Consider the following 17,390-nt stretch of genomic DNA (forward strand, 5'->3'; position numbering starts at 1 on the left):
AGGTCATGATCCCAGCGTCCTGGGATCGAGTCCCACATTGGGCTCCTTGCTCGGCAGGGAGCCTGCTTCTCCCTCTGCCTCTGCCTGCCTCTCTGTCTGCCTGTGCTTGCTCTCTCCCCTTCTCTCTCTCTGATAAATAAATAAAATCTTAAAAAAAAAAAGGTTAAGGAACTGGCAGGTCTTTGTGGAGAGAAAAAAAAAAAAAGAAGCAAATCAGCTCATCATAGCCCTGGGTTGTTAGTAACCGTCGGTAGGAAATACAGTCAATCTCGCAGGCTCTGGCCCTACGTCACCCCGAGACCTGGAGGGGGGGGGGCTGGGAAGGCTGAACCGTTTATAGAGCTTGTCACAGCCACTGCACTGTGCTGAGATGACGGTGGGAGCAGTTTTCTCTAAAACCATTTCATTTTACCAGAATGCAGATTATCCAGTGATTTAAAAAAAAAAAGAAAAAATACCTCTTCCCTAAAGCAGGGTTTGCTGTGGCAGTCCTTGACCTTCACACCGTCACTGGGCGCCACCCTCCACACAAAGGGCTGGATGGGTTATTTACTCTCACGATGATTCCGCATAGCAAGCAACCTCAAAACCAGTGGCCTAGACCCGAAGCCCTTATTTAGCTTCCCAGACCTGCAGGTGGACGCAGGCGTTCTTGGGGACTGACGCGTGCCGATAGCTGAGGTCAGCAGCCCATCATCCGAGCTCTCCCTGTCTGGCAGTTGGCTGGCTATCGTCGGGTGGCGACTGGGCTCCCTCTCGCATCTGTGAGGGGGTAGGTGCAGGAGGGGCGAGGGGGACGCCGGCTGGTCTACGGTGGCCTTGGCCAGGGGACCGTGGCCTGCTCCTCATGGTCTCCCCCACCCCCAGCAGGATGGCCAGGCTGGTTCAGGTGAGGACTGGGCAGGTTTCCAGAACAGTCAAGGCACATGCACAGCCTCACGGTCTCTTAGAACTGTCCCTTCGACCGTACGCTGGAGACCAGAGCAAGCAGTGAGGCCAGCCCAGATTTGAGGCATGGGTAGAGAGACTGCTCTCAGCGGGAGCATGGCAAGGTGGTGCGGGGACCACAGGGGACAGAGACCACCTCGGAGCCTGGAGATCTGTCCTTCTTGTACCTTCCCTTCGTCCCGGTCCCACCAACCTCAGGAAAACACTTGCTTTCTCCTCCAGGCACCCCAAACTATGTACACCATGCCACGCATGGGACTTCCCATAGATGCATCGTCTATGACAGCAACAGCAAGGAAGATGATGTCACGCAGGCGGTGGCTGGAAGGAGCGCATGCCCGCACCCCAGAAGACGACACAGGGGATGGTGTTGTCCATGTTTCTGGAAGGAGACACTGGAAACTTCACAGTGGCTCCCCCTGGAAATGAGGATGGGGGATCTGTCCAGGCTTTGGTGGGGGGGAGTGGTGCCAAGGTAGATCTTCTATACCATAGAGTTATTTTTATTATTATTTTATTTTTTTAATATTTTATTTATTTATTTGAGAGAGAGAGAATGAGAGGGAGCATATATGGAGAAAGGTCAGCGGGAGAAGCAGACTCCCTGTCAAGCAGGGAGCCCGATGCGGGACTCGATCCCAGGACTCCAGGATCCTGACCGGAGCCAAAGGCAGTAGCTTAACCAAATGAGCCACCCAGGTACCCCTGCTTTATTTATTTTATTACATGAAGGCATCTGCCTTCGGCTCCAGTCATGATCCCAGCGTCCTGGGATCGAGTCCTGCATTGGGCTCCTTGCTCCGCAGGGAGCCTGCTTCTCCCTCTCCCTCTGCCTGCCTCTCCCGCCACTTGTGCTCTCGGACAAATAAATAAATAGAATCTTTAAAATTTGAAAACAAATTCACATCAGCTCATGGCTGTCTCAGTTTCCGCAATGACCAACCAAATGCCCAGTTCCTATGAGCTCGAGTCATCACAACGTTGTTAAATTAATGTTTCTCTACAGTCACCCAGAGGGGCAACAACTCAACAGTAAGAGTGACCGCATGAAGCCAGGAGTGGAGGGCCCAGGATAAAATGGAAGCCTGGGCAGGGCTCTTGCTCCCCTGCCCGGGGCCACAGTCATCCCACACTCCTGACTCAGGGTCTCTGCGGCAAGAAAGCCACGCCTGGAGGGGCGCCTGGGTGGCTTAGTGGTTTAAGCCTCTGCCTTCGGCTCAGGTCATGATCTCAGGGTCCTGGGATCGAGCCCCACATGGGGCTCTCTGCTCGGCGGGGAGCCTGCTTCCCCCTCTCTCTCTGCCTGCCTCTCTGCCTACTTGTGATCTCTCTCTGTCTATCAAATAAATAAATAAATAAATAAATAAATAAATAAATAAAAAAGAAAAGAAAAAGAAAGCCACGCCTGGATTCCAACGTGTGACCTAACCCCTGGGTCGGAAGTGCCTGGCCTCCAGTGGGGGAGACAGCATAACAGAGCACCTAGAGGTCAGATTCCAGTACCAGGAAACCATGAATGCATTCCGGCCTCCACGACCTCCTAACTATGGCTTCAGGCAAGGGAGGGAGTCGCTCCCTCCTCAGTTTCTCCGCCTGTTAAGTGGGAGATGTAAGAGTAGCTACTTCCTAAGGATGCTGTGGAGACCACATAAGATCAGAAAAGGGCCTTGCGGGGGCGCCTGGCTGGCTCTGCCGGTGGAGCAGGTGACGCTCGATCTCGGAGCTCGTTCTCAAGGGGAAATCTAGCCGGTGTGCCTCCATCTGCCCACAGAGATTTCTCGCTTAGCCTGCGGTCCCAGGATCGAGACAAGTAAGAATGTCAAGCGTGGAGGGAACTCATGAAGAGTCCAGTGGAGAGACACAGTTCCATGTCTTTTGTAGGTTTTTAGAATAGAAAAAGCCAAAGGAAGACATTGAAGGGGGCATCTGCACAAGAAAATGGAAAGGATGAGAGAAACACTCCCAGTCCCAGGAGGGCGCAGGCACTGACCTGACCTGCAACCGGGTGTGGAGGGTGGGTGGGAGAGAATGAGACCGCCCGGCGGGAGCACCCTGGGAGCTTGGATGTGACCACACCCACACTCTACAGCCTGGTATTCATGGATCATGCGCCCTAAACGAGTTGCCAAGGAAGGAGATTCCTTCCGAGCATCTAAAATGTGTAAGACCGGGGCCATCTTGTCTCCCTTTTTTCAAAATCGTGTAGAGCCCCTCGACCAGAGTGTAGAAGGAAGAGGACAAGCCCAGCACGTGATAAAGGTCCTCGTGCACCAGAGCTGGGGTGTAGGGGGAGGAGGGGGACGCTTTGCTCATCCCATGACCTGGCCCCATGGGAAGCTTCAGTGTATGAGACCAAGTCAGGATTGGGACGCCAAGCCACCGTTCAAAGACTACAAATGCCAAAGAGCCATCTGGACACACAGAGCAGCTTTTCATTTACTGGAGCAGGAAGTCGGTGTCCAAAGGTTTCATGCTTCCTGACAGCCTTCCCAGGGCCTTGAAGCCCATGGTAGACCCACTGCCCATCACCACCACTATACTAGAGTGGTTACGGCCTCCAGAGAAGGACCACCAGGGCAACGCAAGCGGCTCTCCGGGGCTGGTGGCTTCCTTGCGCAGAACCATTTATAACAATGGCTGTGGCCAAAAGGAAGACATTATAAGCACACGCCTGTCCCACGGGAGCCAACAGGCGGCCACCCGAGCCTCTCGCCAGGCCACAGGAAGGCACTGTATCTAGTCCCGCTCTAGCCGGCCCTTCCTTGACCACCTGTTCCTGTCAGGCTGCCCGTAGGGAACAAGACACCATTACTACCCTAAGGACCTAAAGGGCATGTTGCTCAAGGTTGTCAAGCTCTCTTTTCTTCAAAGTTCTCTGGCAGCCAAGGTCTGACATACAAACTACACATTTGAGAAATGACCACTTTTAATTTTAACAAGGTTACCTGTTCAGCATAGTGTATCTAACTTACACCAGGCATCATGTGTGGCGGGAGGCGGTTTGGACCCTGCAGTGGGTCTAGAACACACACAAAGATGCTCGTTCAGAGGCCACCCAGAGGGGCTACCATGCACAGCTTGTCTCCAGAATGATCTACAAACCAGTCCGTCAGTTGTATGAGGCCTCTTCACGCGTCTCAGCCAAGGGACAGCACCTGGCAGAGCTTTGCATGCTGTCCTCTGTGTCTGAGCCCACACAGTGCCCGGCTCTTCCATATTTCCAGAAGGTTAGCATTTTGAGGGAACGGGCTATCGCGAATCTCTTATTGCCTCGGTGAGGAGAGAGGGTCCGGCTCACAGTATACACACCAGTGTTTGCCGAACAAACGAATGTTCCACAGGCCTGAAAGACAGCCCCAACAGAACGAATCTCCAGTCATCCGAGGGGACTGTGTCAAAACAACCACCCCGCTGGAATGCACCTGTGGTGACGGGTGGACTTAGAATTAGTTTTTAGAAATTTTTTGGTAGGAAAAAAAGAAGATGATTTCTTTTTTGATCATGAAAACACACCATCTTTCATTCAGTTTCTTAATTTTTTTTCCGTTTATGAAGTTCTCGTCAACCATAATTTGATACGATAATCCTCTTTTATCTTTATTTCAAGAAGTACTCACATGGCGTATTTTCTGGAAATGTCCCGTGAGTCATGGTTCTTAATGGGTTTCCCCGTGTTGGCTCTTCCAGTGTTTTTATCTTAGGATAAATCTGCTACCAAAACCTAGATTCGTCTGAATGTAACATGGTTCTGTTTATGTAATCATTCAAAAACCAAGATAATTTGCCGTAAAACGTACTTAAAATCTTCACTGTGGGGTTCAATGGCAGCCCGTCTAATCCCAGATTGGAGCTCTGTTAGGTCTGGGCCAGTAGGGACAGTCATGTCCTAAAGGAAGCCCTTGGAAGCAGGCATGACCATTGTGAATTGGGGGCTACCCAGGGTTTGTCATTCTCAGGGTATTTGTTCTCTAGCATTTTGGGGGTTTTTTTGTTCTGTTTTGTTTTGTTTTTCCCAACTAACGTGCATTGGTCAAAAACACACGACCTCTCAACTCATAAAAAATACCCATTCTGATGTGTCTTAAATAACTCCAGGCTGAGTGTAGACCTAGGAGGCACGATCAGGGCTCAGCCCCTTCCCCCTCCACCCCTCCCCACGTCCTCAGCTCCCCCGCGGCCCCCGTGACATGTGGTCAGAGAAGCGCAGTATCAGAAGGGCACTGAATGGAAATGCCAACCCCAGTCATGTTCTTTCCACCTTGTGGCACCATGTTATTCAGGTGTGTCCCGTGCTTGTTGCTTATTCTCCTGATTTCCTTAAAAGCCACCCCGGGGTCTCCTGGAAATGGTAGCCGAGCAATGGCTCTGTCCATACAATGGCCTTGGGGATGTCACCCCCCCCTTCACTGTAAGTGGTGTTTTTTGCAGGAGGACCCATGTCGCTATGCTGGTCCCAGACAGACACTTACTTACCCCCAGCTGCCCATACATAGGACGGGTTAGCAAAGCCTGCGCGTTGCTGCCCGGTTTGTGCTCCCTCTACTGCTTGGACAGGGAGGAGAAGGAGGATGTGGCAGAGTCCAGGGCATCTGTGCCCCCTTTGGAAGCCACTCTTGGGACTGAAACCCCAGCGATGCCTCCTTGAGACCAAGTGTCAAAACCCAGTTCTCTATGTCCCCCTCGAATAGTCCCCCTTGGAAATTCCACTGGACTGATTGGGACAAACCTGGGAAATAAGCTTGGCCAGAGAAGAGATTAAAAACCAGGCACCCCGGGACCCCTGGGTGGCTCAGTCAGTTAAGCATCTGCCTTAGGCTCAGGTCATGATCCTGGGGTCCTGGGATGGAGCCCTGAGTTGGGCTCCTTGCTCTTCTGGAAGTCTGCTTCTCCCTTTGTCTGCTGCTCACCCTGCTTGTGCTCACACACTCTCCCTCTCTTTCTCTGTCAAATAAATAAATTAATTAAACCTTAAAAAAAAAAAAAGCACCCAAAGAGAAGTGGGGGTGGGGTAGGGTAACTGGGGGACGGGCATTAAGGAGACACTTGTGGTGAGCTCTGAGCATTGTAGGCAAGTGATGAGTGGACTCTGGCCCTGAAACTAATAATACACTACATGTTAACTAACTTGAATTATTTTTTTATTTTTTAAGTATTTTTAATATTTTAATTAATTTTAATTATTTTTTATTTTTTTAAAGAATTTATTTACTTGAGAGGGGGGAGCAGAGGGAGAGGGAGAGAGAGAATCCCAAGTGGACGGCCCCACCAAGCAGGGAGCCAGCCCCCTGCGGGCTTTGATCTCACCACCCTGAGATCATGACCTGAGCCGAAATCGAGAGTCAGATACTTAACTGACTGAGTCACCCAGACGCCCTGCGTTAGCTTGAATTCATAAAAAGTGAAAAGAAAAAACAAAAACAAAAAACAAGACAAAACAAAACACAACCTGCAATCCAGATGGCTTTAAAGTGTTTCAGAGATTTTATTTCCTTATCCTGATCTGTTCTTCACATTCTAATGTGGCTACGGGACCTCTCACGGGGCACTTCTAAAATACAGAAATGACAAAGAAAGTGACCAGTAATGAGTATTTTACACAATCGTCAAAAAGCACTTTTTCTGGTATATAAAACATTTCACAGGGGAGATAGAAGACACAAAGCAAAAGTGAGCTGCATTACTTTTTTTTTTTTCCCCAGCCTCATCTCAGAATTGGAAGCCTTTGGACAGGTCAGCACTGTACAATAAGAAAAAGAGAAGCAGCGGGGAGGCAGATATCCTTCCAGCAAGCTCAGAAAAAAAGAGGCTCAATAAAACTAACTCGTTTTATAGGGAGGAGATGAAGCAGACCATCCCAGAAGCCACTCGGCAGAGTGCGCCCAAGACAGAGCCAGAGCCGGTTCTGCCAACTTGGGCTCTCGGGGTCTCCCCGCAGGCTGACCCACCCCTGTGACACGAGTGGACAAGCAGAGTCCTCGGGCAGGTCAACCCGGCAGGCAGGTGTGGAGTTACAGAAACCCTTCCAAGGTCAGCCGCATCAATGCTCCGTTAGGTGGCAAAAAGCCGGGGGGTGGGGGTGGTCTGCGGGACCAGTCTGCTGAAAACTGCAGCCATTGTAGCCAAGAGCCAAGCAACAGTCTCATTGGACAGCCAGTCAGTTTGGAAAACTCTGGCTTGGAAATTCTAACTAAAGTAATCGTCCAAATTTATCCCTTTCCGGGTTTGTCTTTATCCTCACTTCATTCTTCTTCTTCTTCATTGGTTTCCCTCCAGTTGCACGTAGTGCAGGTGTACCCCCGTATTTCTTGTAATTTCCGAAAAGGGCCATCCATGTCAGAGCGGAGACCCCTCAGTAGGAGAGAGCACCAGAGGTCGTCTCCAGCAGCATGGATGATAGCTTCACGCTTCCCTCTCTCCTCGTGAATGAGACCCACTGTGCCTGGCTGATGCAACCCAAGTTCTTCAGGGTCTTTATGAGATCCCGGCGGAATCTCTCGCCCACAAAGACGTAGAGGACGGGGTTCAGGCAACTGTGGAAGAAGGCGATGGTTTGAGTGACCTGGAAGCAGATGTCAATGTTGATGGAAATGGCACAGTCGGAAATGAACATGGTGTAGGCGTCGATGGTCTGCACCAACAGAATGCAGTTGTAGGGGAACTGAGACAGGACAAAGACCGTAAGGACCGTGATGGTCACCTTCAGGGCCTTGTGCTTGGAGGACTTCCTGGCTTGTAACAGAGTGTGAATGATGATGGTGTAACAGCACGCCATGACCACGAAAGGGAGGAAGAAGCCCAGGAGGACCTTCAGGGTCAAGACTGTGGACTTCACTCTGGTGCTCTGGTCGCTGGGGTAAACCATGGTGCAGATGGTGATGTCCGATTGCTTCCTGAGTTGACTGTACAGGATTTCTGGGATGCAGAGCAGGGCTGCCACTATCCAGACGGTGAGGCAAATCATTTTGCTGTACAGGAGCCTTTTCTGCCTCCAGTTCTGGGCTCTCATGGCCTGAGCGATGGCGATGTACCGGTCCACGCTGATGCACATGATCAACAGCACGCAGCTGTAGAAGTTCATCTTGTACAAGCTGTTGACCACATTGCACAGGAAGGGCTGGAACCGCCACTGGTCGGCAGCAGCGATGGCCCAGAAGGGAAGGGTGATGAGAAAGAGAAGGTCGGCGATTGCCAGATTCAAGAGGAACATGTCGGTCATGGTCTTGACCCGTGTGCAGTAGCAGTAGACAAGGATGACCAGACTGTTGCCCACGGCGCCCACGATGAACACAAGCCAGTACAAGGGGGGGAGGAAGTAGCTCGCAAACTGCCTGACGTGGCTTTTCTCACAGAAAGTGTTCTCAAAGTCATCATCCATGGTAGACGTGGAGGGGTAGCTGTAGTCGTCAGATATGTTAGAGAAGAAGGTCTGCAAGGAGATATCGGATACCGTTTGGTTAAGGACAAGCCTTTGGAAGATGGCGGGATGACAGAGGCATGGGCCACGTGGTCGTCCCCATCCCAAAAGTCTATGATGAGACAGAGACACATGTGAGTGGAAAGCTGGCATTTCTGAGAGCATCTGTCTGGATCACCCGACAGATTTATATATCCAATGAATGTTATCGTGCGCTGAGGCTATGTCAGGAACTGTGTGCATGTGTTCACGCTAACACCGCAGCCGCCGCTGAGTCAGACATGGCTCCCGCTTATGGAACCCACATCCTAGTGAGGGCACACACAAGCAAACCAACAGTGACAGGACATGTGGCAAGTGCTCAGAGCCCTTTAGGACCCATGATGGGCACAAAACTTTTATCAAACCCTGAATGATTCTGATTTCTCCTCTCCATTCCCTACACCCAAGGGGTCCTCAGAGGCTCCTAAACTTTTCCAAGACCAGATTCCTCTGAGTCTTCTGAAAGCTATGTAGCCTCTGCTCATGAAGCACCAACACACACACACACACACACACACTCTCTCTCTCTCTCACATGCAAACTCACATCCATACCCTCTCCCATGCACACACATACATAAGCGCTGGTACAAGCAATGTCATTTTCAGGATCCTTTGCTCAAAATTTGGTAAGAATTTCAAGGCAGCAGAGCATGAAGTCAAGCAAATGGTCCTTCTAAGTATAGGCCCTGTACAGTTGTGCAGGTTCAGCACTCACATATCATTCTTTGGTCTCTCTAAAGGCTCTGTCCTGTTAGGCAAGAAGCCTAAGCTCACCCTCACCAAGGGTTTTATTGTTTTGTGTTTTTTTTAAACCAAATTATGGATCGTCCCTCACCCTTGTTTGTCTCAATTTCAGAACAGACACACAGAAGCAGGCACATCTAGTTAAAGATCATAAACACCCTTACGTGTTAATAAAATCACAAATAGCATTTTCCTCTCACTTCGCCACATACCCCCAAGCTCTTCTGGTTTTGCGTGTTTGCAGAGCCCTCTGTGCTGGCGTCAACAGTCCCTCCAGGGCACAGCTCAGCAGAGATCTCGCCCAGGGAAACCACGCAGAGAAATCGCTCCCCGCAGCAGTTTCCTTCCCACAAATCTCCTCCCACCCCCCACAAACAGGCAAGACGACAGTGTGTTTCAAGGAGCCCGAGGAATGTGGATGTACTCACTGTGAATTCTGTGGCCACCATGATGGATAAGATTCAAGCTCGCTTCTCCAAAGAGAGGACACAGATCAAAAAGAGGTCTGCCTTGCAAAAGAACGGCAATGAATACCTAAAGACAAAGACTGAATGTTAAATTCGTTTGTTCTTAAGAAAGAATCCCAAGCAGAAGTTAGAGTCCTCCTGACATTGATGTCAAACCAAATATTCTCGATTTCAAAATGACCTTGGTCGTTAACATAGGAATAAGAGAGACCGCTCCCCTGAGAGCCCTTTGGGGCCTTAACGTTTTACAGCACGTCCTTTTCACATTAGTTCTTTTTCTCTTGATGTAACTTCGTAATCATGCTCTGTTTTGCTAAATGTTCCACCCTTATTTTATCAACCAGGGGGCTCCTGAAGATCACGGGAGGGAGGTCAACTTGAGAACCATCTGGGCCCAGACTCTGCGGGATAACCAGGTGGCAAGGACACAGGAGACAAAGGCTGGGTCCCTCCCCCAGAGAGGTTCAGAGCCCTAGCACCAGCCTACATGCTCTGTTTACAAACCCAGGATAAGGAAACGGGCCCTATTTTCTCCGTCTCCTGACTCCAGCAGGAAAAGGAGGTCCCAGGGTTTGTTTAGCAAAGAAAACGTAGTTAGTTCCCTAACACAAAGGGCCTCCAAGCTGACTTAAATAAATCTTGGCTGTTGTTCGCATGTGCTCTGAAGCTCTGTAAACCTACCCCGATATGACTCAGGGAAGAGCAGCTTGCCTCTCTTCAAGGAAGGATCTCTCTACCTGAGCCAGGCATTTCTCTGTACGCCTTACGCGAATATATTCCAAAGAACCATGTCCAGCGTCACACCCTAAGTTTCTAGAAGGAAACAATTCCCCTTCATAGATCCAACCCTATCCTGTTGGTTTCCTTTCCATAACACAACATCGTGACTCAGCCTCCTTTTCTGAAAGTATAGTGGTTTTCAGTACCTGACGTGTGATGCAACCAATTTGGAAAATCGTTTGTCAGGTTCTTAAAAAGTTAAACAAACGCTTACCGTGTGATCTAACCATCAAATAGCCATGTACTTACCTAAGAAAAATGCAAGCATGTGGCCACAAAAGACTGATATACACACTAGTAGCTTTATTTATAAGAGCCGTTACTGGAAACAACCCAAATGTCCGTCAAGTCTCGGGAAGGGATAAGCGAAAAACATTGGCGTGGCCACACAATGGAATCAGAATGAATAACGGATATACACAGCAACACGGATGGCTCTCAAAATAATGAGGCTAAGTAAAGAAGCCAGACCAAGGCAGCACATACTTTGTGATTCACTTACATGAAATTCTAGAAAATGCAAAGCAATCTATCGTGAAAGAACTCAGACCAGTGATTTTCTGGTAAGAGAGAGAAGAGGCAGGAGAGAGCGTGGGGGTGGGAGGTGCAAAGGCACACAAGGAAGCCTTTTGGGGTGATGGAGATGTTCGCTGTGCTCATCGTGGGAAGGTTTCGTGGGCATATACATAAGTCAGGACTTACATTCTGTACTTGGAATATGTGCCGTTTCTTTGTAGTTGGACCCCAAAACAGTGGTTCAACTGAAGAAAGGAAAAACAGTGAAAACTTTCTGGTTTTCTTCCCTCCCCAGAGTCCTCTCCTGCCTTTAGCAAGCGAGGAGGAAGGTGGCCCAAACTGGTTCCTTGCAACATTCTTGCCAGCAGCGTATGCCTTGGAATGCCTTGTGCTATTTATTGGAATTGAGGGCTCAAGTGTTTTTATTTTATTTTATTGAACAGTGTTTTTATTTTATTTTATTTTTTGAGATTTTAGGGGCATCTGGGTGGCTCAGTCGGTTAAGAGTTGGCCATCTGTTCAGGTCATGATCGTGGGGTCCTGGGATCGAGCCTGCATCAGGCTCCCTGCTCAATGGGAAGCCTGCTTCTCCCTCTCCCACTTCCCCTGACCATGTTCTCTCTCTGTCTGTCAAATAAATAAATAAATAAAATCTTTAGAAAAATAAAAATAAAAAAATAAAGATTTTATTTATTTATGAAAGTGAGAGCATGAGCAGAGAGGAGGGGCAGAGGGAGAAGCAGGTTCCCTCCTGAGCAGAGAGCCCGATGCGGGGCTCGATCCCAGGACCCCACGATCATGACCTGAACTGAAGGCAGATGCTTAACCCACTGAGCCACCCAGGCGTCCCTGAACTCATGTTTTTAAAGCTTAAGTAACTTGTGTGTATACGCACATGTATTGTCTCCTGAGAGAACCCAAGAACAATGACACAACAGAATAAGCTGTCATTGCTCAGATCTTAGTTTCTAAATACCTTCTTCCACCAAAAGGAAGCAGACCCTAGAGAAATGTCTAACTCCAGAGCTGGGGCAGGAAAACTGCAAGATGAACCTGGAGCTGATTGATTTATTTATTTATTGCATCAGGAAGCAAGTGTTTGAGGAACCATGAGGGCTTGTCAAAAGGACGTAGGTGCCAAACTTCGGGGCTCCCGCTAGCCACATGGAAGGTGATTTGGGCACCAAATTAAGTAAAGCAATCATTCTAGCTCATTCAACTCTGTGAGGCTCCGGGAGTCCATACTGCCGCAAATGAATGACAAAATAAATGAAGAGGAGAGAAAGCTCTTTTTAAGGTGCTAGCTATTAAATATAGAAGGAATCCTGGGATTGGAAACCCGCCAATGGTTGCTGAAATTAGTGGGTGGATGTTTGGATGGGAGCTGGGGTGTTGGCCGCATCTCAGAGGATAGCCCCTCCCCCAAATTTCACATTGTCCGGTTGATTTTACCATCCTCTTTTTGTTTCTTTTTTTTTTCTTTTTAAAGATTTATTTATTTATTTATTTGACAGAGAGAGAGAGAGAGATCACAAGTAGGCAGAGAGAGAGAGAGGAAGGGAAGCAGGCTCCCTGCTGAGCAGAGAGCCTGACGTGGGACTTGATCCCAGGACCCTGAGATCATGACCCAAGCCAAAGGCAGCGGCTTAACCCACTGAGCCACCCAGGCGCCCCCTCTTTTTGTTTATGAATCATGCCCTTAAGAAGGAAAATCTCTCTCTCTCTCTCTCTCTCTCTCTTTTTTTAAAATGCCCAGTTAAGTGTGGAAATTCCCAACTCAGCTCATGTAATTCTATTATAGGTTGGGAAACAGGAAGATGGGGTTTTTGAGACATTAGCCAGAAAACACTTTATATATTTCTAGTACAGGGTTCCTTTCTACCTGCATAAGAAGACTGAATGTTGGGCGCCTGGGTGGCTCAGTTGGTTAAGTGACTGCTTTCATCTCAAGTCATGATCCTGGAGTCCCGGGATCAAGTCCTGCATCAGGCTCCCAGCTCCACAGGGAGTCTGCTTCTCCCTCTGACTTTCTCCTTGCTTCATGCTCTCTCTCACTGTCTCTCTCTCTCAAATAAATAAATAAAATATTTAAAAAGAAGAAGAAGAAGACTGGATGTTAAGAAATAATATGGAAGAAAATAAACTCCCCAGGGGAAAAAAAAAGTCCCATAAAGAAGAAAGAATGGCATTGGTTATAATTAGTTATAGCTAGTTAGTGGGGAGTATAAATCACGTGTCCCCATGCTCTCCAGCCTTTAAGGGCCAGCAAAAAAATGTCACCTCCTCGGTGAAGCCCTCTGAGGTTTCTCTGGTGACGGAGACAGAATGGTTGATATTTGCACCCCTCCTGCCCTCTTGCCCTTGCCCTGCACAACATTTTCAGAGGATAGAGCTATCTCTTGTCAAAATTTACAAGGCACAACAGCTCTGACTCCGCCCTTGACCCTGGAAACATGCCCTATTGTTATTCTCACAAAAGAACATAAAGATACACCTTGGGAGATGTGAGAAACAACCTTAACAACCAGCAGTTGGTAATGTTTTGATCCGTCCTTCAATAACACTCAAATAGTCCATAACTAGAATGCACTAGACCTCACACTGATAAAGAGAGGTCACTAAGAGTATTAGGTAGCAATACAAAAGAGAAGACTATGTTGCAAGATCTTTTTTTTTTTTAATATATGTAACAGTTACACACTTCAGTGCTTATCAGTACTGAAACATTTTCTGGAAGGAGATTGAACAATCATGACCAGTGGAAAGTGAGACTTTCTTTTTTTCCCTTCAGGTTTTGTAAACTATTTAAATATTTTACTTTGTGCATGAAATTTTATTTTAGGAACTATTGTAAAAATAACCTGTCACCTTTTTTTTTTTTTTTTAAAGAAGCCCCAGTGTGCTTCCGTTCCCTACACCATACACCTGTTAGCCAAGCTCGGCCCCAGAAGGCCCTCACGGCCCTCTCCGTTTGGCCTGGAAGGTAGCCCCAATTAGTAGTTAAAAGTAATTAAATTCTCTGGGACACCTGGGTGGCTCAGTGGGCTAAAGCCTCTGCCTTCGGCTCAGGTCATGATCCCAGAGTCCTGGGATCGAGCCCCACATCGGGCTCTCTGCTCCGCGGGGAGCCTGCTTCCTCCTCTCTGTCTGCCTGCCTCTCTACCTACTTGCGATCTCTTCCTCTCTCTGTCAAATAAATAAAATCTTTTTTTAAAAAAAGTAATTAAATTCTCCATGGCTACTTTTTACAACTTTGAGCTCCTACAGGAGCATTTTGGGAAGGCTTATCTTGCCGCCTCTCAATGTGTTTCGGGCTCATGGAAAATTTGGGGAGAGCCCAAAAGTGTAGAATCGAAGCATAGTCCTCCCTAGAGCCACCATCAAAAGACACTGCCGAGGGCCCTTGAGCTAGAATTCCCCTCTCCCATCAGAATACTCTTGGGAGATTTTACTGCACCAATCGCAAAATCTCCAGGCTCGCTTTCATTTTCTTGTCACCCCTGAGAAGGAGGCAAACACCCACATATAACAAAACATACTGAAAGCGGGCCCCTCTCGGGTCTGCTGGGAGGGCCCCAGCTTCTGGCTCAGCACTGCCTCAGTCTCTCCTCACCGTGCTCAGGATGCCCTCATTATGGAGCTACAACTGCTCAAATCTGAAAGGCCTGGCCGCATCCTGCAGCATAATGGGTGCGGTGAAGGGAAGCACGACAGACCCCCAAATGTCCCTGGATCCATCTCTTTCTGCATGTGGGACCTTAGCAAGAAGGGCCATGTCCTCACCGAGCCTAGATTTCCTTGGCTTGCAAGGGTTTGTGGCAAGGAGCGAGTGCAATGCTCTTTGCAGAATGCAGAGGGCTACGGGAGAAGGAGGGAACATTCTTCGTCCTCCAGCTACTCCTTCAATGTGTCTTGACACCAGATACAATGGATGCACCTCTCCCACTTAAACACCGTGTGAGACCTGATCCATGTCCTCAAGAAGCTGACATTCAAGTACAATGGATATGTCATCGCAGCAAATACCAGCAATGCTAAGTGCTACCAGTCGGTTTGGGAATCAGGAGGAGGAAGTCATGACTCCAGCGTGGGAGAAACCCAGGAGGGCTTCTTCGAGGAGGTGACATTTTTTTGCTGATTCTTGAAGGCTGGAAAGGATCAGGATGTGCAATGAGGGGAGAGAACATTGCTCGAGGGCAGGGAAAGGTATGCACAAAGGCGTGAAAGTCAGAAAACAGATGTGTACAGGAGCTTTGATGGTAGTAGAAAGAACGGAGAGCTGTTAATTTACTAAAAAATATAATAATAATAATAAGGGAAAAAAAGTAACTCTGAGAAAAGTTAGGCTGGCATCCATTACCATCCAACCGTTATTTTTCTGTTCTCAGCTGTCCTTAAGTAATTGACGTGAAAATCATCCTGGAGGGGCTCCTGGCTGGTTAACTCAGTAGAATACTGGGACACTTGATCCTCGGGTCATGAGTTCAACCCCCGTGTTGGGTGTAGAGTTTGCTTGAGAAAAACATCACTATGGAGCCCCAGCCTCCCTGGTCAACCATTGTCGGTGAGCTGGATACAGACACTAATGTGAGTCAGGAATGTGGGTGTTGCTCTGATTTTTGTTCACTTTGCTACACCGAGATTGAATCATTGCTTGCATTTTTTGGTAGGCCTGGAAGCAGGGTCTACCGGGCCGTCTGCAGGCCAAGCCTGGGTCGGGTGCCCACCCCTGCCCTGTTGTGGGTGCCACGCTGAGCAACCTATGAGCCCAGAGTCCTGGTGGGAGGTTTCAGAGCAGACAGATATGGAGAAAAGAGGCAGCTAGCCCCAGGGGCTTATTCAGCAGGGGGAGGAGGAGACGGGCTCCAGCAGGCTAGCAGCTGCCCCCAATGTCCAGCTCTGGGCTTGGCGACAGCTCACCTGCCACACTGGCCAGCTACAGAGCCTTGGCTTCCGGGAAACTGGAGAGGGTGCATAGGTTGTAAAGGACAAAGCCATAGTCACTGAGGAGTCCTTAAAAATAAAGGAGCTTTTGGGGTGCCTGAGTGGCTCAGTGGGTTAAAGCCTCTGCCTTCAGCTCAGGTCATGGTCTCAGGGTCCTGGAATCGAGTCCCACATCAGGCTCTCTGCTTGGCAGGGAGCCTGCTTCCCCCTCTCTCTCTGCCTGCCTCTCTGCCTACTTGTGGTCTCTCTGTCAAATAAATAAATAAAATCTTTTTTTTTTTAAGATTTTTATTTATTTATTTAACAGACAGAGATCACAAGTAGGCAGAGAAGCAGGCAGAGAGAGAGGAGGAAGCAGGCTCCCAGCTGAGCAGAGAGCCCGATGCGGGCCTCGATCCCAGGACCCTGGGATCATGACCTGAGCCGAAGGCAGAGGCTTTAACCCACTGAGCCACCCAGGTGCCCTAAATAAATAAAATCTTAAAAAAAAAAAAAAGGAGCTTTGCTTTTTTCTGATTCTAAAGGAGATTTTGCACATTTCATAACATACAAGCAGTAACAACAGCAACCCTAGAGCAAATCAAGACGATGACGACGATTAAAACTGCTCCAACAGCCCTTTCTTGGGTTGGCTCTTGGTCACTCCCTGAGATGTATCCTTTTAGACATTTTCTCTGCAACATAACCTCACACACGCACACACACCCACACACACACATAGACACACACAATGGGAAGGGAATCAGGCTGCACAAACCATTATTGACCCGGCTTTCTAGTTAACACTCTTTCCCAGCCCACTTTTGCCAATTAACGTAGAGCTGTCATCAGACTTGACAGCTGTGGGGTGTTCCATCGTCCGGCTACACCATAGTTCACTTAACCAGTCACATCCTGGTGCAAACTTTACTTTTTTCTAATTTCTTGCTGCTACAGAGAATGCCGCCCCGGACATCTTTCCATGGGGCAGACTCTTGGACCCAAGGCCTGTCTGGGGGCTTTACTTTCCTAGTCCTGACCCTCTTTTTGTCACCTGTCCCGAGTGCTGGCTTCTCCCCCCTGTAAGGTACAAATCACAGAACAGACTGCCTTGAATCTTTACCTCCCATGTGTGGGTGGGAAGGTATCTTATTACTCATCCTTGAAGCCTGGGCAAGCCACTACCTGATTCACCTTTGCCTCCCTGGAAGCTTCTAGCAAAGTGTCTGGCACTCATGAACACTGGACAGATAAGCAAAAGCCATCGAGGCAATGCACAGGGGAGGGCACGGGAGACCTGGGAACGTGCAGAGGAGAAAGGTGATACTCACTGCGGAGGGCAGCGGGCGAGGCTCCAGGAGAAGCTGGCCCCACCAGCTCCGTGTAGAGGAAGAAGGCTAGTCTGCTCTCTGCCTGGGATGAGGGACAAGGCTTCTGTGGGTTCTGTGCAGGCAACTTTGCAAAAACACTATAAAGGAAGTCAGCTACCCCCGGCCTGTGTTGTCACGGGTGGGGTGACCCAGGAGGGTGGGGACGGGGAGTCACCAGCTGTAG

At 48.9% G+C, this 17,390-nt stretch overlaps 1 protein-coding gene across 3 annotated transcripts; it reads right to left on the minus strand.

Moving 5' to 3' along the window:
* Positions 1–6,406: 6,406 nt before the first annotated feature.
* CCR9 (C-C motif chemokine receptor 9) lies at positions 6,407–17,309 on the minus strand. 3 transcript variants are annotated; one of them, XM_004760814.3, is made up of 3 exons: positions 17,168–17,309; positions 9,579–9,684; positions 6,407–8,374 (listed from the first exon to the last, which is right to left on the minus strand). In XM_004760814.3, exons 2-3 carry the CDS (start codon positions 9,597–9,599, stop codon positions 7,298–7,300), a joined length of 1,098 nt encoding a protein of 365 aa, XP_004760871.1. In that variant the 5' UTR covers positions 9,600–9,684; positions 17,168–17,309; the 3' UTR covers positions 6,407–7,297. The 3 variants fall into 3 exon arrangements, with proteins under 3 accessions (XP_004760871.1, XP_012916209.1, XP_004760872.1); XM_013060755.2 differs by lacking the exon at positions 17,168–17,309 and adding an exon at positions 10,647–11,305; XM_004760815.3 differs by lacking the exon at positions 17,168–17,309 and adding an exon at positions 9,799–10,620.
* Positions 17,310–17,390: the final 81 nt, after the last annotated feature.

Source organism: Mustela putorius, unplaced genomic scaffold (assembly GCF_011764305.1).
Source record: "Mustela putorius furo isolate JIRA1106 unplaced genomic scaffold, ASM1176430v1.1 tig00000095_pilon_pilon_pilon, whole genome shotgun sequence".
NCBI classification, from domain to species: domain Eukaryota; kingdom Metazoa; phylum Chordata; class Mammalia; order Carnivora; family Mustelidae; genus Mustela; species Mustela putorius.

Coding starts and splice junctions, on each gene's coding strand:
- CCR9 (XM_004760814.3), bottom strand. CDS start 9,599: ATGGTGGCCACAGAATTCACA. Junction 8,375..9,578: donor TGGTGGCCACAGAATTCACA/GTGAGTACATCC, acceptor ATCTCCTTGCAG/ACCTTCTTCTCTAACATATC.